The sequence below is a fragment of the Leucopleurus acutus genome, assembly GCF_964270905.1.
Source record: "Leucopleurus acutus genome assembly, chromosome: 9".
NCBI lineage: Eukaryota > Metazoa > Chordata > Mammalia > Artiodactyla > Delphinidae > Leucopleurus > Leucopleurus acutus.
In genome coordinates, this window is record NC_139144.1 from 75,925,337 (window position 1) to 75,938,697 (window position 13,361).

The 13,361-nt window shown below is 37.6% G+C and overlaps 2 protein-coding genes across 4 annotated transcripts in view; one reads left to right on the forward strand and one right to left on the reverse strand.

The window, feature by feature from the left end:
• The window catches only part of CAV1 (caveolin 1), a 33,784-nt gene extending 24,180 nt beyond the window's left edge, over positions 1–9,604 (forward strand). For both annotated transcript variants that reach the window (XM_082846553.1, XM_082846554.1), the window contains exon 3: positions 7,391–9,604. In XM_082846553.1, coding sequence (XP_082702679.1) covers positions 7,391–7,732 — 342 coding nt within the window. In that variant the 3' untranslated portion in view covers positions 7,733–9,604. The remainder of the gene's footprint in view (positions 1–7,390) is intronic.
• The window catches only part of TFEC (transcription factor EC), a 675,276-nt gene that overhangs the window by 562,589 nt on the left and 99,326 nt on the right, over positions 1–13,361 (reverse strand). The window lies entirely within an intron of this gene.

A 13,361-nucleotide genomic window follows, 5' to 3' on the forward strand; every position in this document is an offset into this window, starting at 1 on the left:
AAAAAGAAGTTGTCACTAAATCCAAATGGATGTGTCATTCGCTAGGAATCATTTGCATAAGATTCCCCAGGCCCCAACCCAGAGAGTGTGATCTGAGTCTGAAATGGGCCTGAGCATCTGCATTTTAACAAGCAACCTCCCTCCAGTTGATTCTTTTGCAACACTACCCCTGTGCTGGTGCATTGAAGACATTATATTCAGAAGTCAAGATTCAGTGATGCGTCTTCTAGGTGGAGCTGGCTCTTAGTCCTTGGTGCATATCTGGGTAGAAAGGCAAGCACTTTATGGATATGCGCTGATAGCACTATCAATTGCCTAAAACTTTTCTAATATTCAGTTTGATATGAATTGTAGAAAGTTGAAAATGCTGCATTTCCTTCTCATATATTTCTAGACTTTGCTCCAGGACCAAATTCCAGGATATTTATGTACATTCATTATATACATTTTTCTATAAGCTTAAAAATTAAATTATCTAACAGAAAAAAGAGCAATGTAATAGAAAATAAAACATGATCATCAAAATAAGGATGGTTTGTTTTAGTCATCTCTAGCTGCATAACAAATGACCCCCAAATTTAGTAGCTTAGAACAATAAATATTTACCATCTAACAGTGTGTCAGAAATCCAAGTGTGACTTAGCCGAGTAGTTCTGGTTCAGGGCCTCTCACAGGCTGCAGTCCAGGGGACAGGGCTGGAGTCATCTCAAAGCCCGACTAGGAGAAGACCCATTTCCAAGCTCACTTGCATGGCCAATGGTAGGATTCAGTTTCTCCCAAGCTGCTGGATTGAGGACTCAGTTTTTCAGTGGCTGTTGGCTAGAGTTCTCCCTCAGTTAACTTCCACACAGACCTCTCCATAGGGCCGCTCACAACATGGCAGCTGGCTTCCAGCAGAGCAAGCAAGCAAGAGAGCAAGAAAGGAAGCAAGATGATGCCATGGTCTTTTGTAACCTAATCTTGGAAGTGACCACCCCATCACTTTTGCCACATTTTACTATTTAGAAGCAAATCAATAAATCCAGCCCACACTAAAGGGGAGGGTGTTACACAAAGCATGAATACCAAGAAGTGGGGGAGGGGGGATCACTGGGAGTCATCTTAGATGCTATCACAGAATACATGAATTTGCTTTTTCATAGTCAATTTATCATCCTACTTACACTTTGCTAAAACTAAATGTTAATGTAAAACAAACTCTTCTGATACAGGTTAAGGAGTACATTCTGGGGGTAGAGTCTAGTAGTGTTGAAAAGATATTTTGAGGTTATTAGTTGAATTCAGGTTTCTATATGAGGAGCTGTACACCTACTATGCCAAAATTAGGAAAGAGTGTTAGTTACTATATCACTTAAGAATGCTCTCTGCTATAGGTAATAGAAAATCTGAAGAGCTGTGGCTTAAAAATAAGAGCATAAGGAGAAGTCTAGAGGCAGACAGCTACTGGCATTGTTTCAGTAGTTTGGTAATAGCAAAAGCAGCATCTTCTATTCTCTTAATTATACATGTCACCTCATGACCACAAGATGACTTCTCTACACTAAGGCAATAAATACATCATTTTCTAAGTAGGATGAAAGGGGCAAAGGGCCACACCATATATCTCTGCTTCTTTTCATAAGGAAGATAAAGCTTTCCTGGAAGTCTTGCCCAGCAGACTTCTACTTAGATCTCATTGGCCAGAATTGGGTCACATGTCTACTCTAAACTGACCACTCACCAAGGAGACTAAGATTACCCTGGCAAGTCTATAACCAACTATAACTTAACTCTGAGATAAAAGAATTATTTCCAAGACCTGAATAAACGGAGATTCACTTGGCAGAGGAGTGGGACTGTGGATTTAGAGCAGGCAACACACATCTTCTGTAAACATCTTGTTTGTTATTATTTATGTGCTCCATATATCCAATACAATCACAATTTTGTGATTTTTTCACAATTTTGACAAAAGTCTAAAAAGATATTTTCCCACAGAAACAGACAAGGCAAGCATCATTGCTTGTTAAATCTCAAATATACTTAAAGTTTCCTTCTTGAAAATTCCTTATTCATAAATAAAATGTCCAAATTTTGAGACAAAAAATGACCCCATGGTTTTTTAATCCTGTGTACATATAAAATGTTTTTTAAATATTTCCATTGCATACATGTAACAAGATGAAATCTGAGACTTACTGTATTAGCCAGCTATTATTAAAACACAATGAGACAGATTGCTTTTCTTGAACATCTGCTGATAGATTTTTAACTTACGTTTCCAAAATTATAGCATCGTAAGTCAATGTTGCACAAAAGTATTTAATGTCATTTATAAAAATCTAGTTATATAAACTGTTGACTCTTTATAAAGCATCTATTGAGACACAGAAATATCACTGAAGCATATTTATGCCTTTGATCTTGCAGTCTGCATAATGATTAGGGCCAGAGGCGCAACTTGTTCCATAGATTACAGAACAGAAAATCAGTTCTTGGAGAAGCTGTTCAACCTCATCTGAGGCATCCCATTCTAAGAAACTAAATGGCACCTGCATGTCTTGGTTTTTGTGTTTGTTTAAAAGCAAATCTCTAACTGCTGTTCTGCTCCAAATCTAGGTGAGCAGATAAAGTTCTGCTCTGAGCAAGACCTGCCCTCCTATAGAGGGATAAGAAGAGCATGTCCCTGAGGGAACGGGACGCCAGAGTGACAGCTTTGATAAGGGATAAATCAAACCAATGATGCATGTGAACGATGAGCACACTGGAGATTGTCAGAAACAGGCATCATCATTCATTCAGTGATGTTCAAATTCACATACAAGCCTAGCTGCCTTTTACATTGACTACAGAATGTAGCATCCAGATGATTGAGGATGTATGGTGACAGCAGACAGCTGTGGAAGAGCCTAGGAGAGTTTCTAAGTCTGAATTCCAGTCCTGTGCCTGCCATTAAGTGGGAAAGTATTCTTGATCCAGTCATCTGACAGCTTTGCCCATTGATTTCTCTATCTCAAATGGGACTCCTTTTCTTTAAGGATTCCTTCAGCTTTAAATACCTATGAATCTGCTAAAGCAACTATGCTTTGACGGATGGAATTGTGAACTACCTTTAGATGGAATGACTGATTACTAACAGAACTTTGTTGGGTTCAGTGCATTATGAATACATATCAAAATGTACAATGAGGATAGTTTTCAAAATATTCCCTCCAGTTTTCTTCACCCTAGATAAATGTACAGAAATGTCTGTATTAGTGTTGAGAAAAGGACACTTCTCCTAACCTCACACAGAGATACATTTCAAGTCTATGTCTTAGAAGACAGTGAGAGACTTACAGGAGACCTAGAGATATGAATGGGGTAGGAGAGAAGGGACCTGGGGAGAGAGATGTAAGTTCCTAGGGAAATTATGTGGAGGGCAGGGCTAGACCTAGGCCTGGGAATCAGGAAGTTACAGTTCTAATTTCAGCCTTTCCACTGATTCACTTGGGACCTTGAGAATGTCTGGCCCATTTAAATCGTGCCTCAGTTTCCTTATCTGCCATTTAGAGAGAGTCCTTGGCTAGGTGCCCAGGATTGTGAGAACATAATGTTCAAGGCCATGGAAATTCAATCAGTACCAAAAATGCACAACATCCTAGTTACTAGATGTCCTAACTTAAAATGGAAACATTAACAAGAGTAATTCCTTTAATAATCAAAATGTGAATGTTTTAGAAAGCATATATATATGGGTGAAAATTAAGCGAATAAGGCTACTGGAAGAGCTTATAGTCCTAGGGATACATAAGCAGAAAAAGGTCAAACTTGGGGTAGGACAAGTTCCAGTTTTGCCACTTATCATCCTTGTGTCCTTGGGTAATTTCTTAACCTCCCACAGTAGCCTCATATGTAAAATGAGAATAAGAGCACGCATCTCAGAGGGTTGTGTTAAAGATGATTACAGATGGAAGTTAGCTCTTTTGAAGCATTGATGAGGTTTGAATTCACAGCCACCATATACTTTTCAGCTGATAGTTTCTCTTATTGCAATTAAAAAGCTTAGTCACCCAGAGCAAGTACTTTTTTAATGCCATTTATTAAGCATTTACTGTATTGCAATGCTCTATCCCCATGCTAAGCACTTTGCATAAATTTTCTCATGTTCTCCTCACAAAAACCTATTACTATTACTGCTGCAGAAATGGAGGTGGAGAGAAATGAAACATTATTTCTGGCTTCATTGTGTTTCCTTAACCTGCCTTATTTTTTTTCTCAGCTGCATCTAATTGGTTCTACTTTTAATATTATTTTAAGCCACTTAAAGTTTTTAAGACTAAAGCAGCAACTAACTGAATATATTTATATAACATGTTAGTTTTGTCATGTTGCTGTCCACCCCTGGAGACCTGCTCTAAATTTACTTGGATATTTGAGGATAAATAAATCATGCTCACTGCAGTTTCTGGAAAGCATTAAAAAACACTAAACTTGCTTTGAAATAATCAAAGCAAGTTAAAATAAAGCTTAAGAATTTCCAAAATATTCATTGAAAAAAGCATTTATATTTATGTTTAGAAAAATTAACTTATCATTGAGAAATCTTACACACATGCATATGTTCATAGATCTTCACTAAGGACCAATTGTGTATATATGTGTATGACCTCATCGTAACATGCTCCTCAGAGACCACACTGTGGGAATTCTTACAGTTAACAAAGGGTTAAATTCAATAAACTCTTTTTTGTTAATGTACCATTTAATTATGAAATACTATAATCGTCTTAGAGAAAATTTGAAAAATATTTTTTTAAGCAATGTGGTATTGAAGAAAGAGTCGGTATCTTTCAAACCAGATTAGAAATTCAAATCCACCTCTTATTTACCTGGACAACTTATTAAACCTTACATTTTTCTATGAAATGGGAATAATAAATTACAGAGTTGCTGTAAGTTAAATGAGAACAGTGTTTGATCATGATAGCCAATCAACAAATGTTAGTAACTATCCATTCCCTTGGAAAAGAATCTCTAGGCAGACGTGCTTAAATTCTGTTCTGTAAAGAGATAGGAATCCTCTGTTCCCATAAAGTGCTTACCAGCCTTCTTTGGTAATAGACTATTTTCTAAGAAAAATCAATGGACCCTTTTCTATTGTACATTCAAAATGTATGCACCCACTTCAGGGCATTCGTGGACCAACACTGCCCATCCTTTGACTCAGATTAAGAACACCTGCTCTAGCGCATTCATTCTGACTTCACCAAATCCTCTTACAAAATAAGGTCATCTTTAAAAAATACTCAATTCTTTGGGTACCTTTCAGTTGAATGAAGGAAAACAGCAGGGCTTTATTTTTAATAGCTCTAGGAAAATGCATTATCTGAGCAAAACCCCACAGTAGACAAGTAAACTGCACAGAAACTTCATTAAAGGACTGATCTGACTTGCCACATATTTAGAACAGCCTTTGAAAACACACAAGTAAATGTTTACTTCTGAGTCTAGATCTAAATGAAGAAAGAAAACATTAGAACAACAATAAATTTACTTAGCTTCATTTAGATAATTGTGGACATACCATTTTTATATATTACATATTCTTAGGACATTGGACAACAGATCAAGAAACAGAATGTTCTAGAAAATAAACCTTAACTATTGGTAAGTATTATGTACTTTTTACGAAAGAGGTTTTGTTGTGTTGAATCAAAAGTGGCTCCTTGGCACTGAGAGGCTCCATGTAGTCACCCAAGTCCTAATTCCCTAATCCTGAGATTAGCTGGATTGCTGCTAGCAGTCATCAACTTGTTTGGATTTCAACTACATTAGATCCCTTCATATTGCTGCCACCATCAAGCAGTTAAGCTGGCTCTGTCCTATTCTTTTGGTGGTAATTTTTTTACCCTATGCTTCAGTTTAGTCTATATAATCCTTCCAGAGGGATAAAAGCTCCTGGGAATTAATTGCTTAAGTGAACACATACTGTGGGAGAGAACGCTATTTGGGAAAGGGGCCAAGTTTGCATTCTGTCCCCACCATTGCTTTGTGTTTGACTTCAGCAAGTCACCTTCACCTCTCTAAACCTAAGTATCTTCTTTTGTAAAATGACAACCTACCTTCCCAGATTGGTTTGAAATCCCAGATCACATGGAGACAATGCATGTAGAAGCACTTGGTAACTATTAAGTGCTATGTGACTGCAAACTCATTTGATTACTTCCTAGTGGCCACGAAAAGGGACTAGTACAGGTGTGGATCACTGATGTTTGCATCTGTCCTTATTCAAAACCTTACTGTTTGCTAAATTCAAAAATTAAGTTCTCTCTTAACATTTTCTTAACTGCCTTCCTAATTTTCTTCTTGCTTTTAATGTCACCTCTGCTCTCTCTAGCAGGAAAACCTGAAGCTCAAAGCTCAAAGCTCACCTTAGGCTTTTCTCTCTCCCTATCCTTGAAGTAATTAAGTCCTGTGGATTCTTCCTTTAACATCCTGAAATTCATTATTTATTCTTTTCTTTTTTCTTTTTCATGGCCTATTCCAGTTTTGGCCCTACCATCTCAAACTTGAGATACAGCAAGAATCTCTCTGCCTTGAGTCTCTTCCTTTTTTCTCAGGCTGGACACTGATATCAAATTCATGTTGATAAATGATTGCATTGATTGTGGCTGTATTCCTCCACTCCAACATCTTCAATAGACCCCCACTGTATATAAAATAAAATTGAATCTGGCCTCAACCCATCTTTCCAGCCGTGGCCACAGAGGTCTATCTGCCTGTGACACTCACTGTATCATCCTTCCTTGTTCCTGGGGCCTTGCTCACTGCATTTTCAAGATCCCTTCTTCCTTCCTTTCCAAATCATACCCCATTTTCCAATCCCTGCTCAGGTCCCACCACCCCATGAAGACTTCTTGAATCCTCAGAGCTCACAATGATCTAATTTCCTGAAGATATTCTACCAGTTGAATGTTTGAAGAGTTGATAATCAGTTATGAACTAACTACCATTTAACACTGTGTGTGTAGTTGTCTTGGAGTCAATTAACTTAGGTCATGTCATTTACATTTTATTGAGTGCCATGTATACTTATCCATATTGCTGGGTTTTACTTGAAGGCAGGAATTTTATCATATCCATTTAGTTTCCCTCAGAGCAGCAGTTTTCAACCTTTCACACAGCAAAGAAGCACCTGGAGGACATGTTAGAAAATCTCCTTGATGCCACTCCTAGGGATTTTTGTGGGGCCCAAATCTCTGAATTTCCTACAAATTCCAAGCGAGGCTTATGCTGCTGGGTGCCTTTTAGCATCTTACACAGAACCTGTACATAAAAGCTAATATATATTTATGCATACTCAGAAATGTTTTTTTTTTTCTTTTCTTCTTCTATTTCATGCTCATGTTCTGTCACTTCTTCCTTTTAGATTGATTTTGAAGATGTGATTGCAGAACCAGAAGGGACATACAGTTTCGATGGCATCTGGAAGGCCAGCTTCACCACCTTCACTGTGACGAAGTACTGGTTTTACCGTTTGCTGTCTGCCCTCCTTGGCATCCCAATGGCACTCATCTGGGGCATTTACTTTGCCATTCTCTCTTTTCTGCACATCTGGGCAGTTGTACCGTGCATTAAGAGTTTCTTGATTGAGATTCAGTGCATCAGCCGTGTCTATTCCATCTACGTCCACGCCTTCTGTGACCCGCTATTTGAGTCTATTGGCAAAATATTCAGCAATATCCACATCAACACGCAGAAAGAAATATAAATGACATTTCAAGGATAGAAGTATATCCGATTCTTTTTTTCCCTTTTAATTTTCTTGGTGCCAATTTCAAGTTGTTAGCAACAATATATGAATGAATTTTCTTGGTTCAGAGCAAAGAAATCACTCAGTTTTCATAACTATTATTTGTCTCTTCTGAGCTATGTCTTCTATTTTTGGGGTGGTATGAATTTTTAAAACCCACTTAAAATATTTTCCTTACATTTGGATCATTGTTTTACTGGCTGAGATATGAGCCTATCGTTGAAAGATAATTTGAGAGAAATATGAAGAACTGAGGAGGAGAAAAAAAAAAAGAACTAACAACCTCAACTGCCTATTCTAAAATGTTGATCATTTTATGGTAAGGGAAGAATTCCAGGCTATTGCCATTGAGTGTACAGGTATGTGGGCAGTTTTCAACCAACTCTTCCCTCTGAACTGTTAGTGAATTGCTGCCATTCACTTTAATGATCCAGTGGAATCTAGTGATCTTTATCAAGTTAGAAAATATAATCTGCACATGATCCGACTAATGCCTTACTCTCCTGAAATTTTAACCTGTGATACTTTCTGTGCCTGAATATTTGTTATATAGATGGTGACACCTAAGTGCCTTCCTGTTCTTCAGGTTTTCCTTTGCAAATAGGGTCCACCTCATCAACTTTCATTAGGTCAGCAGCCTCCCTGAAGACCAAAATTAGAAAAATCCATTACCTAGTTCTTCACACTTGTTTCTGACTCTGAGATACAGAATCAGATGAAGTTCATGTCTGCACTTGATGACACAACATCTTTACCCATATCGAGTATGGTCCACATCAGCCCCATTAAACGAATTAAGGTGGATAAATGGGGCCAAGCCCTCTCTGGGCTGGCAGGAGTAGAAGCCAACTGTCCCCGTCTCTCACCAGCTGAATGAGGTCAGCATGTCTATTCAGCTTCGTTTATTTTCAAGAATAATCACGCTTTCCTGACTCCAAACTAATCCATCACTGGGGTGGTTTAGTGGCTGAACATTGTGTTCCCTTTTCAGCTGATCAGTGGGCCTCTGGGGAAGGGCTCATAAAATGGAGGCCATTGTGTGAGACTGTCAGAGTTGTTGCAAATGTGACCTCTTCAAAGTAAAGCACTTGCAACTGTCTGTAATGCTGTGACACATGGCCCCTCCCCCTGCCAGGAGCTTTGGACCTAATCCAAGCATCACTTTGCTCAGAGAGAAGATGGGGGAGGAGGCAGTAATAAAAGATTGAGGTAATTTTGCTGGAATAAATTCAAATTCTTCTGAACTCAAACTGAGGAATTTTACCTGTAAACCTGAGTCATACAGAAAGCTGCCTGGTACATCAAAAAGCTTTTTATTCCTCCTGTTCATATTAAGATTCTTCCCAGGGGGACTTTATTTTTAACCTTCAGTTATGCTTTTATTTTTATTTCCATACAACTGTTGGAATTCTGCTTGTTTTTTTTGTTTGTTTGTTTGTTTTTTGGCCTCTTCCAGTTCTCCTGACACTTTAATTGCCAACCTGTTACCTACTTAGGTTTTTTGCATTTAAAACAGACACTGGCATGGACATAGTTTTACTTTTAAACTGTGTACATAACTGAAAATGTACTATACTGAAATATTTTTAAGTGCAAAGATATTTTTATCTTTATATGAGGAAAATCACTTGGGAAATTGCTTTGTGATTCAATCTGTAAACTGTGTATCCCAAGACATGTCTGTTCTATATAGATGCTTAGTCCCTTGTACAAATCAAGTGCTGGTCCAAAAGACAGCTGAAATTTTATATGCTTACTGATATTTTACACTTTTTTATCCTGCATGTCCTGTAAAGTTATAAGTCTGCACAATAAAAATGTTTAACAGTTTGTCAGCTTTATTATTTTTCCTCAAAACAGGTCTGTATGTGTTGATTTCTGTGGGTGTGTGGGTGTGTGTGTGTGTGTGTGTGTGTGTAATGAGCATATTCATGGTGTGTGTACATATCTGTAGTATGTTTTTGGGGGTGGTGGTCTTCCAGTTTTCAAGACCACATTTTCCACATTTAGTTGGGCTCTTTCTTCTAAGGCCATCAACATTCATGAGTTACTTCAGGTGAAAGTTATAATTAATAAGAAATATTTTTTAGCAGTTTACTCAATGTTTTGTTTTATGTCATCTAATTTGAGCTCCCAACAACTTTATGTGATAGATATTAACTTTCTCCATTGATAAATGATACATTCAGGGAGGGGGCTTTGCTTTGAATTTTTGCCATTTCTTAACTGGAATTTTTTAAGATGCACATTTCAGAAATAATTTATTTTGGCCTTGGCTAAGTTTACATTAAGAGCTTCTGTATTAGTCACATTGCTCCACAGAAACAGAACCAATAGGAAATACATATATGAAATATACATATATGAATATATTAGGAAACTACATATAGAGAAAGAGAGAGAGAGATTAAGGAGTAAGAAACTGGTCCATACAAGTTAAGGAAGCTAAAAAGTCTCAAGGTCTTCAGGGTAAGTCAACAAGCTGGAGACCCAGGAGAACTGATGGTGTAGTTCCAGTCCAAAAGTTGGCAGGCTGAGACCCAGGAAAAGCTGATGTTTCACTTTGAGTTCAAAGGCAGGACAAAACCAATGTTCCAGTACAAAAGAATTCAAGCAGTAGGAATTCTCTCATACTCAGGAAAGGATCAGTCTTTTTGTTCTATTCAGTCCTTCAACTGATTGGATGAGGCCCACCCACATGAGGGGGCAATCTGCTTTACTCAGTCTACCAATTTATTTTTTTATGTTTTTTTTTCCTTATTAGTCATCCATTTTATACACACCAGTGTATACATGTCAATCCCAATCTCCCAATTCATCACACCACAACCCCCACCTCCTGCCACTTTCCCCTCTTGGTGTCCATATGATTTTTCTCTACTTCTGAGTCTCAATTTCTGCTCGGCAAACCAGTTCATCTGTACCATTTTCTAGGTTCCACATACATGCATTAATATACGATATTTGTTTTTCTCTTTCTGACTTATTTCACTCTGTATGACAGTCTCTAGATCCATCCACATATCTACAAATGACACAATTTCGTTCCTTTTTATGGCTGAGTAATATTCCATTGTATATATGTACTAATCTTCTTTATCCATTCATCTGTCGATGGGCATTTAGGTTGCTTCCATGACCTGGCTATTGTAAATAGTGCTGCAATGAACATTGGGGTGCATGTGTCTTTTGGAATTATGGCTTTCTCTGGGTATATGCCCAGTAGTGGGATTGCTGGGTCATATGGTAATTCTATTTTTAGCTCTTTAAGGAACCTCCATACTGTTCTCCATAGTGGCTGTATCAATCTACATTCCCACCAAGAGTGCAAGAGGGTTCCCTTTTCTCCACACCCTCTCCAGCATTTGTTGTTTGCAGATTTTCTGATGATGTCCATTCTAACTGGTATGAGGTGATACCTCATTGTAGTTTTGATTTGCATGTCTCTAATAATTAGTGATGTTAAGCAGCTTTTCATGTGCTTCTTGGCCATCTGTATGTCTTCTCTGGAGAAATGTCTATTTAGGTCTTCTGCCGATTTTTGGATTGGGTTGTTTGTTTTTTTTAAATATTGAGCTGCATGAGCTGTTTATATATTTTGGAAATTAATCCTTTGTCCGATGATTCACTTGCAAATATTTTCCCCCATTCTGAGGGTTGTCTTTTCGTCTGGTTTATGGTTTACTTTGCTATGCAAAAGCTTTTAAGTTTCATTACGTCCCATTTGTCTACTTTTGTTTTTATTTCCATGACTCAAGGAGGTGGATCAAAGGATAGCTTGCTGTGATTTATGTCAAAGAGTGTTCTTCCTATGTTTTCCTCTAAGGGTTTTACAGAGCCCAGTCTTACATTTAGGTCTCTAATCCATTTGGAGTTTTTTGTGTGTATGGTGTTAGGAAGTGTTCTAATTTCATTCTTTTACATGTAGCTGTCCAGTTTTCCCAGCAACACTTATTGAAAAGACTGTCTTTTCTCCATTGTATATCCTTGCCTCCTTTGTCACAGATTACTTGACCATAGGTGCATGGGTTTATCTCTGGGCTTTCTATCCTGTTCCATTGATCTATATTTATGTTTTGGGGCCAGTACCATATTGTCTTGATTATTGTAGCTTTTTAATATAGTCTGAAGTCAGGGAGTCTGATTCCTCCAGCTCCGTTTTCTACCCTCAAGACTGCTTTGGCTATTCGGGGTCTTTTGTGTCTCCATACAAATTTTAAGACTTTTTGTTCTAGTTCCGTACAAAACGCCATTGGTAATTTGATGGGGATTGCATTGAATCTGTAGATTGCTTTGTGTAGTATAGTCGTTTTCACAATATTGATTCTTCCAGTCCAACAACATGGTATATCTCTCCATCTGTTGGTATCATCTTTAATTTCTTTCATCAGTGTCTTATAGTTTTCTGCATACAGGTCTTTTGTCTCCCTAGGTAGGTTTATTCCTAGGTATTTTATTCTTTTTGTTGCAGTGGTAAATGGGAGTGTTTCCTTAACTTCTCTTTCAGATTTTTCATCATTAGTGTACAGAAATGCAAGCGATTTCTGTGCATTAATTTTGTATCCTGCAACTTTACCAAATTAATTGATTAGCTTTAGTAGTTTTCTGGTGGCATCTTTAGGATTCTCTATGTATAGTATCATGTCATCTGCAAACAGTGACAGTTTTACTTCTTTCCCAATTTGTGTTCCTTTTATTTCTTTTTCTTCTCTGATTGCCGTGGCTAAAACTTCCAAAACTATGTTGAATAATAGTGGTGAGAGTGGACATCCTTGTCTTGTTCCTGATCTTAGAGGCAATGCTTTCAATTTTTCACCATGGAGAATGATGTTGGCTGTGGGTTTGTCATATATGGCCTTTATTATGTTGAAGTAGGTTCCCTGTATGCCCACTTCCTGGAGAGTTTTTATCATAAATGGGTGTTGAATTCTATCAAAAGCTTTTTCTGCATCTATTGAGATGATCATATGGTTTTTATTCTTCAATTTGTTAATATGATGTATCACATTGATTGATTTGCGTATATTGAAGAATCCTTGCATCTCTGGGATAAATCCCACTTGATCATGGTGTATAATCCTTTTAATGTGTTGTTGGATTCTGTTTGCTAGTATTTTGTTGAGGATTTTTGCATCTATATTCATCAGTGATACTGGTCTGTAATTTTCTTTTTTTGTAGTATCTTTGTCTGGTTTTGGTATCAGGGTGATGGTGGCCTCATAGAATGAGTTTGGGAGTGTTCCTTCTTCTGCAATTTTTTGGAAGAGTTTGACAAGGATGGGTGTTAGCTCTTCTCTAAATGCTTGATAGAATTCACCTGTGAAGCCATCTGGTCCTGGACTTTCCTTTGTTGGAAGATTTTTAATCACAGTTTCAATTTCATTACTTGTGATTGGTCTGTTCATATTTTCTATTTCTTCCTGGTTCAGTCTTGGAAGGTTACACCTTTCTAAGAATTTATCCATTGCTTCCAGGTTGTCCATTTTATTGGCATAGAGTTGCTTGTAGTAGTCTCTTAGGATGCTTTGTATTTCTGTGGTGTCTGTTGTAACTTCTCCTTTTTCATTTCTAATTTTATTGATTTGAG